Here is a 20,375-nt window from a genome sequence, read left to right on the forward strand (position 1 = left end):
ATTTACGCGAATTAATGACTTGAACAAGTCTAAAAGTGACATCTATAACAGAACCGTCATTTGCCTTACCTTTTTCGATTTTTTCTCTATGATCTTAACTTCCTATATTCTCATTCATAGGTTTGTCATTTGTAAAAATCAGCCTTCATTGTATAATATTTGTAGCAGGCTACCTAATATCAGCCTTCATTATATAATATTTGTAGCAGGCTACCTAATATCAGCCTTCATTATATAATATTTATAGCTGGCTACCTAATATCAGCCTTCATTATATAATATTTGTAGCAGGCCAACTAATATCAGCCTTCGTTATATAATATTTGTAGCAGGCTACCTAATATCAGCCTTCGTTATATAATCTTTGTAGCAGGCTACCTAATATCAGCCTTCGTTATATAATATTTGTAGCAGGCTACCTAATATCAGCCTTCGTTATATAATATTTGTAGCAGGCTACCTAATATCAGCCTTCATTATATAATATTTGTAGCAGGCTACCTAATATCAGCCTTCATTATATAATATTTGTAGCAGGCTTCCTAATATCAGCCTTCATTATATAATATTTGTAGCAGGCTACCTAATATTAGCCAATTCCTTATATAATATTTGTAGCAGGCTACCTAATATCAGCCTTCGTTATATAATATTTGTAGCAGGCTACCTAATATTAGCCAATTCATTATATAATATTTGTAGCAGGCTTCCTAATATCAGCCTTCATTATATAATATTTGTAGCAGGCTACCTAATATTAGCCAATTCATTATATAATATTTGTAGCAGGCTACCTAATATCAGCCTTCGTTATATAATATTTGTAGCAGGCTACCTAATATTAGCCAATGCATTATATAATATTTGTAGCAGGCTACCTAATATCAGCCTTCGTTATATAATATTTGTAGCAGGCTACCTAATATTAGCCAATGCATTATATAATATTTGTAGCAGGCTACCTAATATCAGCCTTCGTTATATAATATTTGTAGCAGGCTACCTAATATCAGCCTTCGTTATATAATATTTGTAGCAGGCTACCTAATATTAGCCAATTCATTATATAATATTTGTAGCTGGCTACCTAATATCAGCCTTCGTTATATAATATTTGTAGCAGGCTACCTAATATCAGCCTTCGTTATATAATATTTGTAGCAGGCTACCTAATATCAGCCTTCGTTATATAATATTTGTAGCAGGCTACCTAATATTAGCCTTCGTTATATAATATTTGTAGCAGGCTACCTAATATCAGCCTTCATTATATAATATTTGTAGCAGGCTACCTAATATCAGCCTTCATTTTATAATTTTTGTAGCAGGCTACCTAATATTAGCCTTCGTTATATAATATTTGTAGCGGACTACCTAAAACTTGGCAGTAACTTTCACTAACAGTTCTGCTACATGGGAGATTTTACTTCAATATTAGTTTGGAGACTTGCCATTGCTCCATTACACACAAACTAACAGCTGTGTAAAAGGAGAACGCCACCAATGAAACCACATCCTTATGGATGAAAGAAAATTCCGTCTTCCTTCGTACAAGACGCTAATCCAGGTGGAAATGCACATACGCGGTCCTTCAATCTGACTCTCGTGTAGGGGGTGGCAAGGGCGTAGGAACCGGGGGCTCAGTGAAAAATGTGGGGGGCGGAAGTATCATTCCGCCCCCCACCCCGCTTCACACGTCAGAAAACCCCGTTTTCGTTTCTCAATAAATGATAACAACATTCGTCATTTTACTCAAAACATTTTGGCAGAAAAAAATCTCATTTGGAGCACCAAATTGCATCTAAGACCAGGTGAACATGCAAAATTATTTACAAAATGGAGTGGGTGTTGAAGTGTGCTATATTGCACCAAATTGCATCTGAGGCCACCTGGAATTGCAAAATTGGACACCCCCTCCCCTTAGACCCCTCCCCCAGGCCGGCCATCAGTCTTCAGCCCCCCCCCACTCAAAAGTACCTTCCTACTCCACTGGGGGGTGGGGTCTGGAGTCCTCTCTTGCAATGGTTCATTCCGAGGCATCTTAAGGCTGACAAATAGGCCTTAATGTGGAGGTTAATTAAAAGGGGCGGGTTTACACCCTCATATCCCTGGATGCGACCCTGCGTACCATGGGTGGATAGAAACATCACAATGTGACAAATCAAATTGTTATTTAATTCACTACAGATTTAATACATCATATTAAGAAAATATGAAAATGAAGCATTTTAAACAAAATATAATCAAAGATGATTTACAAAATAGATACTCTTTACTTTCGGGTTACAAAAATACATTTCTATTTTAATAAAAAAAGATGATTTCTTTTTAATATCCAGAATTAGTTTAGAAATCGAATTTTGAAAATATCATGATGTACAAAATGGAATTGATGAAACCATTTTTGTTAATAACATCTTTTCTTTTAACCTTTGTTTGTTCTTCAGGCTATGTAAATATTGCTTGTTATTCAATAACTTAGACTTGAACACATTAATAAATAACTCATTGTTATTTGGTGAGGGTTGGTTTACATAGTTCTAATTTGCATTTAGGCTTCAGGGTGAATAGAAGAACAAGCTTGGTGATTTGAGTCATAACCATCAGTATTGACCCCAGACAATCACTACTGATGCTAGACAATCAATTCATGATCACTCAATTTCAAACTACAACCAGAATTTCAGAGATAATGCTCAAACCATTTTTGCTCTTCGATGGATTTTTCCCCCTTTTCTCTTCTTAATTATGAAATTCCTCAAATTCCATAAACACACAAAAAGTCATTTGGGAAATTTTTTAGCAATTTGTTAGTCAATTTCCAGGTACAAAGAGATGTTAAAAGGATAGAGAAGAGGCTTCTGTAATATGTGTTAAAAGTCACTTTTTTTTAGAATCAAGAAATGGTTGGATATATCGATAAAAATAAAAACGGAAAGAAGAATATTATTAACTTGTCTTTATTTTTGTATTTGTAAATAAAAGCAAGAGATAGGACACGAGATAGGTTGGAGTACATACAGTCCTTAAAAGAATTGTCTTTGTTAAGGTTGTATAAAGGGTGGGGGGCGGTTTGTTCACCTCCACCCCTCCCCATCCCCCCTGAATCTGACCTGATAATGCAGCCGCATAGGAAAAATCTCTGCTACACTGCATGCATACAGGTCTAATGTCCTGGAATTGATCATATATGCCTAATTAGTATCTAATAATTAGGCCATTTTAAGTAATTTTTTCTGCTCAAATTTGTTAAGGTGGTACAAACCTACATGCTGCCATTATTAAAAAGATCTGAATAATTACACCTCACCAGAATCATGGAATGGTCGAGTTACAGACATTGTCCTGCAACACGGTCATCGGGAGATGTTACAAGTTTAGAGTGATAGTTTGGGATACGTCTTGCTGACAACTGACAATGTTTATAAAATTTACAACAGAAAGTGCCAATCTTGATCTAATCATTTGAATAAAAACAGCTACGGATACAAGCTTTTCTACAGATGGATTTATTAACAGGTAAAAAATGAAGAATCTAGGAAAATAAGATTTGTACAATTCCCTGCCCCTCTCCCCCAAATTTTTGTTGTTGAAAGACATATTCTACCTGCAGAACATTCTTACTTGAGTTTGTACATTGATGACATTGTAATCTGCAAAAGTCTTTTAATGTTGGTTTAGTTTCTCAATTCAGTACATAAATGTTTACCACACCTTTAAGATATGTTACCTGCGTGTCACTCACTGACCAGTAGGTCTTAGGGAACTGGTGATGTAGATGTCACTCACTGACCAGTAGGTCTTAGGGAACTGGTGATGTAGATGTCACTAACTGACCAGTAGGTCTTGGGGAACTGGTGATGTAGATTTCACTAACTGACCAGTAGGTCTTAGGGAACTACTGGTGATGTAGATGTCACTAACTGTCCAGTAGGTCTTAGGGAACTACTGGTGATGTAGATGTCACTAACTGACCAGTAGGTCTTAGGGAACTACTGGTGATGTAGATGTCACTAACTGACCAGTAGGTCTTAGGGAACTGGTGATGTACAGTAGATGTCACTAACTGACCAGTAGGTCTTAGGGAACTACTGGTGATGTAGATGTCACTAACTGACCAGTAGGTCTTAGGGAACTACTGGTGATGTAGATGTCACTAACTGACCAGTAGGTCTTAGGGAACTACTGGTGATGTAGATGTCACTAACTGACCAGTAGGTCTTAGGGAACTACTGGTGAAGGAGATGTCACTAACTGACCAGTAGGTCTTAGGGAACTACTGGTGATGTAGATGTCACTAACTGACCAGTAGGTCTTAGGGAACTACTGGTGATGTAGATGTCACTAACTGACCAGTAGGTCTTAGGGAACTACTGGTGATGTAGATTTCTCTTAAGTACAAGCACAAGTCAAAATTGCAAACTATGTAAAATTTTCGACTTATTCAAAAATAGTGAAATAACATTAGACTATAGTCGAGCTACTGACTTCCCTTGTAGCAGAAAAAAAAGAAGAAAAACAAATTCAAAACCCAGAAATCTGCTCTTCATAACTTTTTTCTTTTCCACCATTTTATTTCTTCATGTATATATGTTGTTGTTTAGAGATGCCTATCTTTAGAAGTGCACAAATGTGACTGAAAATGAAAACAAAATGAGTTTTGTTCTGGTTATTGGTGACGATTTAGGTTTGATCTGAACTTTTTCAACCTTGTGTTGCAATCATCTGGATTGATTCCCCTCCGCCCGCTGTTGAGTCAGTCTGTTTGTCACTGCTAGTGGTTCCACGCGGCGTGGTATTTGCCGGTGTGGTCGCTGCGGAGGAATTGCGAGGACCACCAGTTTTGTTGACCGCTTGTGGACCACGAGAATCACTCGAACCGGAGAATAACTTCTCCCGCCAGAGGGTGACAATATCCTTATTCCTCAAGCAGAAGAAAAGAAACACGAACAGGCCTTGCAGCGTGTTAAAGATGAGAAATAGAAGATTGAATATGAACTGAGCGCCCCCTATCGCCAGGAATCCAAACAGCCATGCGAGACCGAGCAGGACCGAAATGGCTACCGCATTCTGGACTCGCTTCACCAGTTCGCTCCTCTTGTCATCTGCGATCATGGACTTACGTCTAAAGGCGAGTTGTCGGACGACAAGAGTGAACAAGATGAGGTTGTAGCACAACATTAGGCCGACGAGTAACAAGACACCGATGTAAAAGGTCAGCGTACCAGCGTGAGGAAAACAGCTAACGGGAAGAAATGAAAGAAAACTAAATGAAATAGAAAAACTAGTCGATATTAACATATAGCATCATCCACAACAACATTAAATCTAGAAAAATTGCAGTACAAAATGAATTTCTTAATTGTGAGATACGTAACGAATTACATATCTCACACTTAAGTTATCATTACATATCACTTGATTACGTAATTCATTACGTATCTCGCGATTATGTAATTCATTACGTATCACCCGATAACGTAATTCATTATGATCAAGCAATTGCGTAATTCATAACGTATCTCACGATTATGTAACAAATTGCGTATCTCAATTGATTACGTAATTTGAGATACATAATAAATGAACTGTAATGCTTAAAATTGAACATTAATAGCAGAGGTTAAGAAAGTGAAAGCTGAGAGGATAACAATTAATAAACAATCAGGAAATACGTAACGAGTGGATAAGACATTGACAAATAATAACATCTATAGACAAGGGCGGCGGAAGCACTTTTTCTGGGGGGCACCAACGTTGAAGGGCACTTTGCAGAAATTCGATTGGACTGAAGCAGCCTGATATTTAGTAGCCTTTATAACTCTTATTGTATTATCTTATTTGCGTATACACATCACTCCATCAACGCCACCCCCCCCCCCTCAAGGAAACAATGCATACTAGCACTGCAATATCTAATGTGCAAATTGGGAAACAAGGAAAAAGACAAAATGAGGTGAAATCATTATAAAGTCCAAGACCCTGCACACCCGATCGATACATGCATGAAAGCAAATGATATATGTCAAAATACTGAAAGAAAAATAAATTTCTATGTGTTTTTCAATGGTTAAACTGATATTATTTGGATCATTATTATTGTAACAACTTTGCCAATAATTATAACCAATTTGGAAGGGTTATAACACGGCAAATGATTGTATGTTATTTGCATGCGATGTAATAACCAACGCATACCTATATGATATGCACATGTACATGTTGAACGCGCGCGTAGCGCTCGAAAAATTTTGGTAATATTTTTCGGGCAAGTTGTTACAGCCCCCCCCCTCCCCCCAAATCAAATTGGGCTCCTATGCCTGTGGTAGTAAACATTTAAAACTTCCTGAAATATTTCATTCGACGTGGGTTTCGATTTGTAAATTTTTTTTTATTTAGAAATGTTTATGTAGAAAAAGGGCACATTTTTAACCTCAGGAAAAGTGGGGGGGGGGGCACGTGCCCCCTGTGCCCCCTGGTTCCGCCGCCCTTGTCTATAGAGAACATGATTATAACAAAAAACATTTAAAACAAAACAAACCAATGAATTAAATTTGATTGACATAAATGTCCCATTTGAACTTTTTTTAGAATTTTCAAAATGATCAAATTTATAGACTCTTAAAGTAAAATAAAACAAAGTACGAATGAATGTTTAGCTAACATGAATGGATTGGAGAGAAATAATTCTGTTTTATTGGGTGGGGGTGGAGTTGGGTGTGGGGGGAGGGACAAACAGAAAGTGAATATCATGGTGAAGCAATGATCCTATACTATAAAAAAAATACCAACATCAATGTAACATATCGTATCGTCTTTATTTGTCATGGTTTGCTAAAAGCTCTCCTCCTGAAAATGGTTTACGATTTATTTACAAAATATTGTTAAATTATCAACTTACTACTTCCCAGTATAATTGTTTGGTTTGAGAATAGCTGATACAATGACAACTACCAGTGGTAGACCTGAAGTAAAAAGAAAATATTAAATAAATAAATAAATAATAGAACCGTAAGATATCACCACATCATGATGCCTTTGCTCCAAACTTCCATAGGTATAATTTACATCATTAATTGAAATTGCCACAAATTCATTTCATTAATAAGGCTTGGCTCGGCTCTAAAAGTGGTTATTCTGTGTACATTGTCAGATTCAAAAGCACCAGAGGTGCACTCTGTACAATCATGATACATGGTTAATGTCATCTCATTGACAATTATATAAAGCCTATAATACACATTCACAAGAGCAGAATCACAGTGGCTCAGTGGTACAGACTATAGTTCTGTGACACGAAGGTCCAGGGTTCGAATCCTACCACCCACTGATGACTTCCATAATTATTAAACCGGTCAGCAAGTGGAATTTTTGTGGTGTGTTTTTGGTCAATCTTTGTTATTTTGCTTAAAAAAAATTAGGGGGGGGGGGTGTGGGACAAATCCAAATTTGCTGTTCTGACAACCAAACCAGTAAGACCTGGTTGTCCAAGAGAAAATTAGAAAATATCCTAAAAATTTGCCCTGAGCTCATAAAAATCATGAAAAAAATCACATGAAACAGACTTTTTGACAAAAAAAGGCTCCATTGTTAGTAAGCATATATTCTTCACACCTAAAGGAAGCAATATTTTAAGGCAAATGATCCCCAAAAAAGTTGAAAATTTCACAAGTATGAAATCATAAAATTTCATATTACAAAACAGCGACATTTGTTATCTGTTCGAAAATCAATTGGTGTGTGCATTCAAACAATATATATATGTGTATGAATATATATAAATATATATATATGATTAATTACACAATTTATCAAAGGAGAGAAGGGTAACAGTTAGTTGGTTAACTCGATCCTCATACTAAAAAATTTATCAAGAGGGAAATAAAGCGAGCCAAGATTTTGGCATATCAGACAAAGAAATGAGGCAGAAATATTTACCCCAAGCAACTAATGATGCTTTTCTCATGAAGTATTTGATCCCAGCATCAAACACTTTAACAAAGAGAAGGTACATGATCGTTGCCTCAACGCTCATCCAGGAGATAGAGGCGAGACAGAAGTAGTGGATGAGGGCGCCAAATATGACGCAGCCGACGTCTAGGTTTGCTCGGTTGATCCCGATCAAGAAAGACAGGTAGAGTCCGAGGAGCGCAAAGCATAGATTTATCAAGACTTGCTGTGGCCGTTTGGATCGAAGTTTCCTGAAGAGAAACAAAGTTTAAATGGTGGTTGTCGGCAGAATTTAAATTTGAAATGTCATATTACGGAACAAACTAACCACATTTGAGAACCAGTAATGTTGCTATAGCTAATATCATGGTTTTCAGAACAGGCCAAAACATTCATGTTAATCTATTAATTGTATCAATTCCAAATTAACTTGGTCAAAACATGCTTTTTTAACAGAGATCACCCTTGGATGTCATTCAACATCTTTTATCATTGACAAATGTTATAATTAATCTATTGTAAACATGTCATTTAAGCTTGCAAGGCCATAAATTGTGATGTTTCCCTTATTTAGCTTTGCGTTGCATCTGAGAAACAGACCTACTGGTCTGTGTATTAGACTCAGAGGTCCAGTCACTTAGACAAACTTCTTAAGAAATGTTCTGACAGTCACCCTTTAAGTTAAAATAGAAGATTAACCAGAATTTGATATAAGGTCTCTTTGATTGTTTTAACACTAGATTGGAATAATTGACATGGTACTGATTATTAACCAGTATCAGATAAGACATGCAGTGCCAACTGGTTTTTTAATTGTCTAAAGAGATAACCAAAAGAGATTTCCACAACCCACAGCAATGCAGTTTAATATGCTGACAACAATTTCAGTTTCTACTTGGTCAAACAACTTTTCAAGATAATTAAACGGTGTGAAGACTCGCGCAAAAAGAAACGTCTAATGCCGGTAATCTGACCTAGTTTCGGATGAGGTGTAACAAAAGTGTTAGAAACTACCGTGGATCCCAGAAAATACACACACAGCTTGCTACCGTCGGTAATTAGACACTAGTGTACAGTCAGTACATACAGCTGCGGTCAATACCCACAGCTCAGTGTAGAAACGATACAGCGATGGACATCTCAGGTCCAGCTAAAGATAACAAGGTATCACGTTTCATTACTGTCTGCATTTTGTAGCGACACGAACAAAACGTCACTTGCAAGCAACGGAGAGTTAACTATTTCAGATGGCCGCACACGGTTTGGGGCGAGTCTTCAATGCCTTTAAGTCACCCAAGATTAGAACCTGGGCACAAAACCACACTACTTTATGTATTAACTGACATCCACTCTCAACCCTTCATGTGTAGTATCTGGTCTTTTGAATATAGTATCTTTACTCCCTAATTTTCTAAGGGACACATGATACACAACAGACAGTGGTAACACAATCATAGCCTTGACACACAGGGTCAAACAAGAATGCATTTACTTTTTGTCAAGGAGTATATAGTAATATTTCTAATCAGGATTTGAATGAGAGGGTGAAGAGGGGGGGGGGGGATGGTAAAGGTAAGGGAAAAGGTCAAGGGTCACATAAACTTACTTGATTGCCAGGAATGCTATCAAGGTGATGAGAAGAGCAACAATGGAGATCACACAACCTATGATACTCAGAACATCCAGGACAAGACTCCCTAGATCCCCTTGAATATCCTGTCATGAATAAACATTTAAATTTACACGAAGATTGGATACAGCAATTTCATTGGTCAATTAGTGCGATACTCAAGATTTCAATTGATGAATATAATAAAAAAAAAAATGACTATAGTCAGAAAACTTAATTTATTAGGTTTTTTCTTCTCCATCCTTCTTGTCTATAGATTTACTTTTGAAGATTTAGTCCTTGGTATGATGGACATTTCAAAACAAAAAGATTTTGATTTCCTCTAAGTCATGGTAGCTTGGAGGGAGGCATTATTTTTGTGACTTCCTTTTAGGAGGGTCAGAGGGTCTTCCCCCAGAAGGGAAAGTCAAAGTTTAGATGTCAAATGTATTTCTGTATTCTGAGATATATCTAGGGTATAAATTTGGTCTATATTTAGGTGTAAACTCGAGGTTGTGCTCTAAATAATGAGGTTTGAAAAAAGATCCCTCAGCTGAAGGTTTTCACTTGACTGATGATGGAGATTGCTCACCCACCCCCTCCCCCCTCACAAAGCCACATACCCCTATCCCACCCATTCAACCCAAATACAAAACGAAAATAAAATAAAATAAATTACTGGGATCGTAATCAGCATTGTGGCAAACTGTCATACTGTCCCCTTGTAAGCTATCAACGTTCATACAATGGCGAACTGTCATACTGTCCCCTTGTATGCTATCAACGTTATTCTATGGCAAATTGTCATACTGCCCCCTTGTAAGCTATCAACGTTCATACAATGGCAAACTGTCATACTGTCCCCTTGTAAGCTATCAACGTTATACTATGGCAAACTGTCATACTGTCCCCTTGTAAGCTATCAACGTTATATTATGACAAACTGTCATAATGTCCCCTTGTAAGCTATCAACGTTATACTATGGCAAACTGTCATACTGTCCCCTTGTAAGCTATCAACGTTCATACTATGGCAAACTGTCATACTGTCCCCTTGTAAGCTATCAACGTTCATACTATGGCAAACTGTCATACTGTCCCCTTGTAAGCTATCAACGTTTATACACAAAGAGAACTACTAAATTAGCCTCACCACTAGTACGGCAAAGTTTGTCAGATGGTCGCAATGGCACTCAACGAGAGGATCACCGTTCTCACCCGGACCAGATACCAATTCGCATCCCTCCGAAGACCAGTCGCCGAAACCTCCAGTCAGAGAAAAATCCCAAAACACACACTGCCTGGTGGTGTCTGTAGTTAAGCCTTCAATCTATGAAATATGTTCAAAACCAAATCGTCCCAGCATTAAATTATTAAATTTCTTTTATTGCATTCTTCAGTAAATATAGTCCGCCGTTCTTGATTACTAATTTCTAATTACACAAAAAGAAATGATGTATTTTCGAGAAAAACATTTGCAGTGACAAAATGTTAAACTTTGAGAATTTGAGAAAAATGCTTCGCTCCAACATGATGTTTCTCGGAGATGTGAAAATTGGTCATGGTTTATTGTTATTAAAGTGGATTCTTACCTGTACCCTAAAATGTGTATGAAATTAACAAGTTCTCTTGACAATGTTAATTAGAGAGGGAACATGTAGACTTAGTCAGTAATTTCAAAGTTAACGATATCTAATAATTTATCACTGAAGGATGTAACAGTGCTATACATTATGTCCTCTGGTTATGAATTACAGAGAGAATTCACAAAACGTTTGGACAAATTTGGGCAGAAACTTGATCTAAAGTATAATTTTCAGTAATACTTGGAAGGCATCAAAAACCTTGGTGAAATTCAAAAGCTGTTTCAAATGATCTTTCACATAGTTGCAACGCCATTTACCGGTCTAACCTCCTAAGATATTTGGTTCTTTGATTTATTTGAACTTTGACCTTTATCCTGTTGCAAGCTGAACAAACATATATTATTAAAAAAGATTGAAAAACAAATCTCAGATGTCTCAATGTAATTTAAAAAATATATTTAAAATTATTAAAATTATTTATTTAAAATTATTTATTTAAAATTATAAATAAAGATTCCTGAGAAAATTTCATAAAGAAGCTTGGAGATGAGAATTCCCAAAAGAAAGGAAGAAAAACTTGATATAAGAAAAAGAACAAAAATAATTTACGTCCTAATTCTCAAGAAGTTTGGAGATTACCAGACTATCTACTCACTGGCAGTAAATGAAACCTTGTAACGACTGGATCGTTCAAGTTTGTTATCTTCTGGCCTTCAATTGTTGCTGATACAATGAGAGTCTCAACTTCCTCGTCCATCTGTGAACTGCCGCTGCTTATAAATAGATTACTGGTCCGGTAGACGACAAAAGTGAGAGGAACTGCATCCGATGGAGCTGCATTTGAAACAGACCAAGTAGTAATGTTCATGAAACTTGCAGATTCTTAAGTAATTTTAAACAAGATAAAAGAAAACTGTTAACAAACTGCTTTATCCACTAGAGAGCCTGTGTAGGAGAATGTACTGTAAAAGTAAGTTGGCCTGATGTTTCGATCCTAGCAGGATCTTCTTCAGAGGCTAAAAACTAGAGCACCAATGGTGCAGAAGCTCATACCTTTTAGAGCTTAAAAATGTAGGGCCCACAAAACTTTATGGCCCACCAAATTTCAGGCCATTTTTCAGATTCCACCAATTTTGGGCCCATGAGGGATACCCCCCCCCCCCTTCGTAAGCAGAATCCTGGCCACACCACTGGCTATAATTCCTATTTTCCCCCTTTAAATCCTATTTTACCCACTCTCTCAAACAATACCACTGACCTACCCTATTAAACTTTCTCCCCTCTACCTGAGCAGACCTGAAGCATTCCTTGCCAAAATTTTGGCTGGCTGCCTATATACCTCAGGCTCAAAGACTTCTAAGAATCGGCAAGTGCTGATTGGTTATAGGGCTCTCATGCTTACAGTTCAACAGTTAATAACAACTCTCAGTCCTGCTTTAATTCCACTAACAGCCTCTGCAGAGCTTAACCACAAATGTAAACAAACACTGCAGAGACTGGGAGACAAATTAAAGGAGCTTTGGCAAAAGGTGAAGGCTCAAATTTTTTAAACAATGGGGATTAATTGTAAATAATTAACTTTTGACCAAAAATTATTATCCATCAAAATCTTGAGGAGATTGGGATATTTGAAAATATTACAAAGAATGACCCCCGATGACCCACTAAATGACCTTTGACCTCAATTTTCCGAACACCCCTCGTAACTCTCATCCCGAGGAATGTCGTGACCAAGTTTCATTATAACTGGCCATACACTGTACGAACAGGAGCAATTTGAAAATATAGGGCCGCGGCCTGGGCCACAAAAGACCCCTAGTTGATCTTTGATCTCAAATTCATGAACACCCTGAAGGTAAAACTTCCATAGTACTATCGTGACAAACCCTCAACATTGTACCATGGAATCTGTAGGAGAAGAAGCATTTTGTGTATTTCCACAAAATGGCCCATTACGGCCCACAGGTGACCTTTGACCCCAAATTTCGGACCATATCTGATGGCCCCATACCCAATGGTCCTTGTGTCCAAGTTTCATGAAATTCCATCAAACACTGTGCGAGTGGGAGCGGTTTTACCAATTGTTGACGGATAGAGTGGTAGACGCCGCACTGTAACAATAGCTCACACCAGCATGCTGGTATGAGCTAAAAAGGCTAATTTACACAAGGACGGAAAAAGTTTGCTGAAGACTTAAGAGGTTTAATCCAAAATCTGCGAAAGGAAATATTATCTGGTTACTGTTCCTGCCTTTTCTTCGCTTACAATTAACAGATTTAATGAAAGCTATACAGCACATTCACTCCCATGAAAAATGCCCCTACCACCTTAATAGCTGCTCATAGAAAGTGCATGTTGTCGGTATAGTGAAATTCTTGTGATCAGACGTCTCTATGGTGACCATATAGGGAAATTATAATTATTGAAGTTTTCTCACCAAAACAAAATAACAACAACAAAAGAACCCCACATCCACTCAGTATTATAATTTTCAATATTTTTAATAAATTCAAGTTTTTAATAAGTATTTTACAAGTACAATTATGTCTGAAGTTTTCAGCCAGCCCAAAACTCTGATCTTCTCAAGTTACATGATAAAGCAAGCTCAATTAGCCTCCCTTTTTGGAGACCAACCAATTAGCCACTGCCATATGGAATAGACCAGTTCAACTTCAATATCAAGGGTTCTTCCACTTGAATGAGGCATCTTACCATACTGGATAGCATCTAGGAGACTAGTTGGCAGGGTGATAGAGGCCTTTACATCATCCAGTATGGATGGACCAGCATCTTTGAAGACATTTATCAGGCTGTCATCCAAATCTTCCTGAATATTCCTCGTATTAGAATTGAAAAACGTCCCAAATGTGATTTCTGACAGAAAGTTATTCTGATCTGCCGTGAAAGCCCTCACGGCGATATTGTCCCTGATCAAATGGGATCGATAATGGTGTCTAACACTTCTGTTACACCTCATTCGAAACTAGGTCAGATTACTGACATAAGATGTTTCTTTTTGCGCAAGTCTTCACACCCTTTCAGCCCTGGTCACACACCCTACACACCCCACGCACGCACAATTTTAAACACTGTCTTCTGGCGGGGCACTACAGTGCTCCACATCAACGTGTCCACTGGGGGACTTCCCATAAAGCAAGCGCAGCCTCAAACCAGTGCATGCAAATACAGTTACAAGCTTCTTGGCAGCTAGGTCCCTATATTTCTACACTTGGGTAAAAGAGAGGCAATGAAGACAAAAGTGCTAAGGACACAACGATCAACAGAATGATCTGGCCAGGACTTGAAGTAATGATCTGGCCAGGACTTGAAGTAATGATCTGGCCAGGACTTAAAGTAATGATCTGACCAGGACTTCAAGTAATGATCTGGCCAGGACTTCAAGTAATAATCTGGCCAGGACTTGAAGTAATGATCTGGCCAGGACTTGAAGTAATGATCTGGCCAGGACTTAAAGTAATGATCTGACCAGGACTTCAAGTAATGATCTGGCCAGGACTTGAAGTAATGATCTGGCCAGGACTTGAAGTAATGATCTGGTCAGGACTTGGAGTAATGATCTGGCCAGGACTTGAAGTAATGATCTGGCCAGGACTTAAAGTAATGATCTGACCAGGACTTCAAGTAATGATCTGGCCAGGACTTCAAGTAATAATCTGGCCAGGACTTGAAGTAATGATCTGGCCAGGACTTGAAGTAATGATCTGGCCAGGACTTAAAGTAATGATCTGACCAGGACTTCAAGTAATGATCTGGCCAGGACTTGAAGTAATGATCTGGCCAGGACTTGAAGTAATGATCTGGTCAGGACTTGGAGTAATGATCTGGCCAGGACTTGAAGTAATGATCTGGAAAGGACTTGAAGTAATGATCTGGCCAGGACTTGAAGTAATGATCTGGTCAGGACTTGGAGTAATGATCTGGCCAGGACTTCAAGTAATGATCTGACCAGGACTTGAAGTAATTATCTGGAAAGGACTTGAGGTTATGATCTGGCCAGGACTTGAAGTAATGATCTGGCCAGGACTTGAAGTAATGATCTGGCCAGGACTTGAAGTAATGATCTGGCCAGGACTTGAAGTAATGATCTGGCCAGGACTTGAAGCTGCAATCCATAGACCGCAAGCCATTACAGTACCTTTTAGCCATTTAACCACGACCCCTGCTTTTATAGGAGTTTGCTCACACAATAGAAATAGATATTTTCCTTGTCCTCTTCAGACTTTGAGCTCAAGATTACATTTAATGTCGTCCTCTTGTGCGTACACTGTGTACATGAAAGCTGTGCATCATATTTGTCATGATATTTATTATTTTTCTGTTTCAGGTTCACACACCCATGTATTATACTATTGAAAGAATGTTGAGAAAAACTTTTTGGAAACAGTCAAGAACATCCATGTGTTTAGTTAAAACAATACTGTTTTCACAGCTATTGTGCCATTAACTATGTTTCGAATGCAAATGATTTTGTCACGATTGATACTTTGCTCTCACCTTCACTAGTATAGATGGGACAAACTTCGACTGAATCGATCCTCTGAGCAATGTTAACATCATTAAATGTTAGCTGACCAGCTAAAGTATTGTTCACAGTCTCCTTTGCACAGAAAGCTTCAAAAGGAAAGACAAACAAGAAGGAAAATTAGAACAGAAACCGGTTCTTAAACAGTCAACACATAATATTCGGACATACTGCAAAAAAACCCAAAAGGCTTGCGACACTGATTCCAGACACAAACACACATTCCTTGAAAACAAGTGGGGATAATTTCCTAGTGCTAATACCACTCTGTACTGTCATCACATATCATGCTTTAAAGCACATGTGTCTGACAGTACAAACAGTTCCTAACCTTTATATGATAGAAACACAATGCATGATATTCATACTGCTCATACTGACAGTACGAGTGCTCTGAAAGCAGGATATGACAGTACAGGAAAAATAGCATCTGAAGTGGTTTTCACGATACCAGTAATTTTCTGCGCTGCAGCGAGATTTCTGGTGACACAACAGGGCGTATAGCTCAGAAAAGAATAATACACATGGAAACCTTATCTGTTTTATGTGTAATCCACTGTTGTCACCATGATGATGATGAGAATACGGAAAAACGGCGAAACAGTTTGTAAACAATAATGAAAGCCTTACAGTAAATTTGTGGGACACAAATTGGAAGCTTTTATGAATTATATTTAAAAAAAATTGTTAATAACTTGATGATCAAGAGTAGTAATTTGGTTTTAACAAATTAGTTCAAATATCTAAGTGATTGGCCATTATAGAATATATGAATTGGATATTTGGATTGTTTGGTCTGAGTGATAAAATGCAAACTGTAGCTTTAGAAGAGAGTTTTATCAGTTGTTTATTTAATTGTGAATTTAATCCACCAACTGGTCAGCACATGTAAACTGGACATTGCGTTACAGAACGTTACATAACAGAACCCAAAACCAGGAAGCGAGTCGAGAAAGAATTTTTTTTTCAAGAAATCACTAAATTCACGACATATATCAGAAATAAATAATGTTCGGTATTAAAGGTAGTCTGTATGGGCCCCAAATTATAGCACGCTGTAAATTGCTAGAAGTTTTCAAAAAGTACCATCCTAGAGGTCTTAATTTGGTCTCCAAATTATTCTCAGACATTTTAAAGGAACACACAAGATGACTGAATGTCCCAGTGGGGAAATTTCATCGAAGGTTGTAGTAAAGGCAGTTCCAGAATTTTGACCAAAGATGACCATACTTGAATATCTAGCATATTGTATGTATATGTGATCTTCCCGCAAGCACGTCCATGTCGGGAAGTTATTATTGAACAACACCCTTGCCAGACGACACACATTGCTGTCGGCGGGGAATCGAACCGGGGATCTCATGACTGGGAGACGCCGGCGTTAACCACTAGGCTATACACTCCGCCCTATTTGGGGCCAATACATCATACCTTTAAGCTGACTGTGAATAATAATGCTAAATAATAATATATGTATTTATATGGCCCATTATTACATGCATGAGAGAATATCTCAAAGGACTTAACATGGGAATATAGAAAAATCTTAAATAAATAAGTACAAATATAAGATATATACAGGAGTGCTAAAAGGTATGAAGTATATAATCCAAGCAGAATCAGACAAACACCATTGTGCCCTCAGCGCATTATTCGTGCACTGTGAGTAGTGCTTGCAGTTTCAGTGCTATGACCCTTTCGATAGGCATTTATAATATGTATATCTGAGTACTCACATATGCTTTGAATTGTTAGGGTCTGCAAATCGGGTTCTAAACCACTTAATTCCTGACGAAACTGCCTCATCAGAGAATCCTTTGCCGTTTGCCTCGAGCTATTACTACTAAACGTGATTCGTGTTTCGGCAACGACGCTGCCACTTCGCAGTCTCTGAACACTAACATCGTCGAAACTTGATATTTCAGAAAAATTACTCAACCTCTCCACGTACTGCAAGTGATGAGACCAAACGATAATTATGACTATGATGCGGATAAGTATGTTGTAATTAAAGGTCTGTTTAATTACGATAACAGTTTCTTAAAATGACCTGACACATACCCCTCTTCGTTATGGACACTTTTGACAAGTAAAGTTTTAATTTATTCTTAGAAAAACAACAACAACAAGAAAATCAACAAAGCCCAGCTACAACTAACAGTGACAACATTTAAGCATGGACTACTAAAGGATGAATGATAATATGTTATTTCTTTAGCCGATGCCTCAACATTATCGTATATTTTCTTCGGTGCACAGACATACCTTAAACTACATCTAGGAGCAGTGTAGTGTCATATGTTTACGGAGCCTTGGCATATAGCCTATCAGCTATACTGAAGATGCAATCACCCATATAGTGGATGATATAGCATATCAAGATGAATTTGTGTTTTTGTGGCAATTTCTGAATTAGTCGCTGCACTCACATAACTCTCAATAATGCTGCTAATGTTCATGTAGGCAAAACTGGTGGGGTCTGCTAGGTCATCGGTGTAATTCAAACCATTAAAACTCATCTCCAGAAGATAAGTGTCTCTGCCTAATTCAGGAACAACAAAAAGGGATGAGATTAGTTTATACACAAGTAATGACATATATGATGTAATGAGATGATCACAATGCAACTATAATACTGGTATGTATATAGTACCATGGAGATCAAGCTACTGGATGGTCGGTTATGTCACCAGAGCAAGTCTCGATATCAAATATCTTCACTCTCTGAGTCAATCAGTTATGTGTTTAAATCTGTCGTTTTAGGGATCAAGAAACCAGAAACCCAAGAGTCGTGTAAATTCCTTTAATTATTACTTTATTACTGTATTCTGATGACAAGCATGCGATCAGATCACATGCCAAAGACTCATATGAGTCGGCAAAGGATCAGAACACTAACATCTTATCATATGACGAGTCCAAAAAAAAAAAAAAGGATTTGAACGCTCTTGTGATCTGATTATTTGCTTCGGTTCTGTCTCCATGGTTACTGCATAGCGATACTGCATCTTTGGACTGGAATTTTATAATGATGGCAATTTTTTTGCATAAAAAGCATTGCTTTCATAGTATACTGTGCAGTTGAAGCTTGGCGTCTATAGCCAGTGCCATGCAATACAGTATATCTGAAGTTTTTTTTATAGGGGACAAACCCTACACACACATATAATTTTTATGAAATTCTCCAACTCATCATTTGTGACTTATATAACACAAAAGAAATGAGGGTGTTCTTTGGGGGCCAGTTTTAGACTGCAGTGCAATTCGGCCCAGTTTGGTAAAAAAAAACATACAGGTTGTTTCTTAAACAAGCAATGAGTACAAATTTTAGTTTAGCTTGCTCGTAACACAAGGTTGTAATTCGTAACACAATGAGTGTTAGCTCAGTGATTAATGCCGGTGACATGCAAGATTAATGTATGTCATCCAGTTACAGAGTTGTTGACAATTGACAATTCATAATCACAGACATTAAATATGAATCTAAGAGACTGACTACGGTCAACTTGCGGCTTTGATAAGCCAATGAGGCTTCTTCACGAATTCCTGCGTGCAGGAGGATCTAAATCACATACAATACATACAATGTCTCTTAATTAGTTCTAAATATAGAACACAACCAAGTATTGTTGTGCTAAAAACCTGCTGTAAAAATTAAGGGAAATCTGAGTTGTGAGACCCTTTTGGATAACTCAGATATTGTACTACCGGTGTCTGGTAATATTTTAGCTTTTTTCTTCTTGTCCATTATCTTCAACATTTTGACCAATTAGAGTGAACGGGAGACTACACTTGGTGGGTAGTAAACGAATCATCTGATTCTGAATAATCATTCCGACAGGACATATTGACCAAAGATGTCTCTGATAACTGTTAAGTCTGCACTTTTCCCAAATGAATTATCTCTAGGACTAATTGTTATTAGGGTGGGAAGGGTTGGGGCACATTTATTGGCTGTTGTCCAGTCTAACAGGCGGGGTTCTTGAGTTAGAGTGTTTAAAGAGCAACCTGGTGCTATATATATCATCTTTGATGTTTATAAAACAGCATTATGTGCAGTTTTATTCTTCTTCTTTTCTTTTTGGAGGGGGGGTTACAATCTGAACAAAAATTGAGGTGGGCCTGATCTGCAATCTTATTGATTGGATACCTTGAAGGTAAGAAAAATGTTTCTCTTTTATAAATAATTCACCCCATAACTTTATTTGGAAGTATTTCTGACAATATATAGTCATATGGTGTATGAGTATAACAAATTGAAGGCATAAAATAAACTGAATTTAGTTCACCTGACAACAAGACAACAACGGGTTGACTTTCTGCTGATGAATCCTCAAAACCGATACCTCCTTCAGCTCTACAGTAGTAAAGTCCTTGATCCTTTACCTCCAGGTTCACAAAACTCAAGATGTTGCCTCTGATGGTTGTCTCTACCTCCCCATACCATTCCTTCTTGAACCATGCGATACCCACAGAATGGTCTGCTTCACAGCTGGTGTCCAAGGAACCGCCAGTCTTCATTTCCAACACAGGGTCAGGTTGAAGAGTGATGACTGGTTCTGAATCAAAGCGAAGAGAGCGAAGAGAAAACAATACTTGATGTCACCAGCAGGCCAAATCACCAGAACAGACTTTTAAATTTAGTGTATTAACTTTAACATTTGGGTGCGCACCTCACAACTGTAAG

The 20,375-nt window shown here is 37.7% G+C and overlaps 2 protein-coding genes and 1 long non-coding RNA gene across 3 annotated transcripts in view; 1 reads left to right on the plus strand and 2 right to left on the minus strand.

Annotated features, from left to right (window-relative positions):
• LOC139958476 (uncharacterized) overlaps positions 1-20,375 on the plus strand; it is a 324,735-nt gene that overhangs the window by 164,575 nt on the left and 139,785 nt on the right. The gene's annotated exons all lie outside the window — the stretch shown is intronic.
• On the minus strand, positions 4,218-14,122 carry LOC139959136 (adhesion G-protein coupled receptor G2-like). The gene is made up of 7 exons (XM_071956733.1): positions 13,858-14,122; positions 11,801-11,979; positions 10,713-10,889; positions 9,557-9,666; positions 7,939-8,201; positions 6,902-6,965; positions 4,218-5,242 (listed from the first exon to the last, which is right to left on the minus strand). The coding sequence occupies exons 1-7, from the start codon at positions 14,120-14,122 to the stop codon at positions 4,705-4,707; spliced, it is 1,596 nt and encodes a 531-aa protein (XP_071812834.1). The 3' UTR covers positions 4,218-4,704.
• Positions 15,414-20,375, minus strand: part of LOC139958447 (uncharacterized) — a 45,016-nt gene continuing 40,054 nt past the window's right edge. The window contains exons 13-16 of the mRNA XM_071955529.1: positions 19,978-20,247; positions 18,118-18,230; positions 17,425-17,638; positions 15,414-15,777 (exon numbers count right to left, since the gene is read on the minus strand). Coding sequence (XP_071811630.1) covers positions 15,611-15,777; positions 17,425-17,638; positions 18,118-18,230; positions 19,978-20,247 — 764 coding nt within the window. The 3' untranslated portion in view covers positions 15,414-15,610. The remainder of the gene's footprint in view (positions 15,778-17,424; positions 17,639-18,117; positions 18,231-19,977; positions 20,248-20,375) is intronic.

The sequence above is a fragment of the Apostichopus japonicus genome, chromosome 18 (genome assembly GCF_037975245.1).
Source record: "Apostichopus japonicus isolate 1M-3 chromosome 18, ASM3797524v1, whole genome shotgun sequence".
NCBI lineage: Eukaryota > Metazoa > Echinodermata > Holothuroidea > Aspidochirotida > Stichopodidae > Apostichopus > Apostichopus japonicus.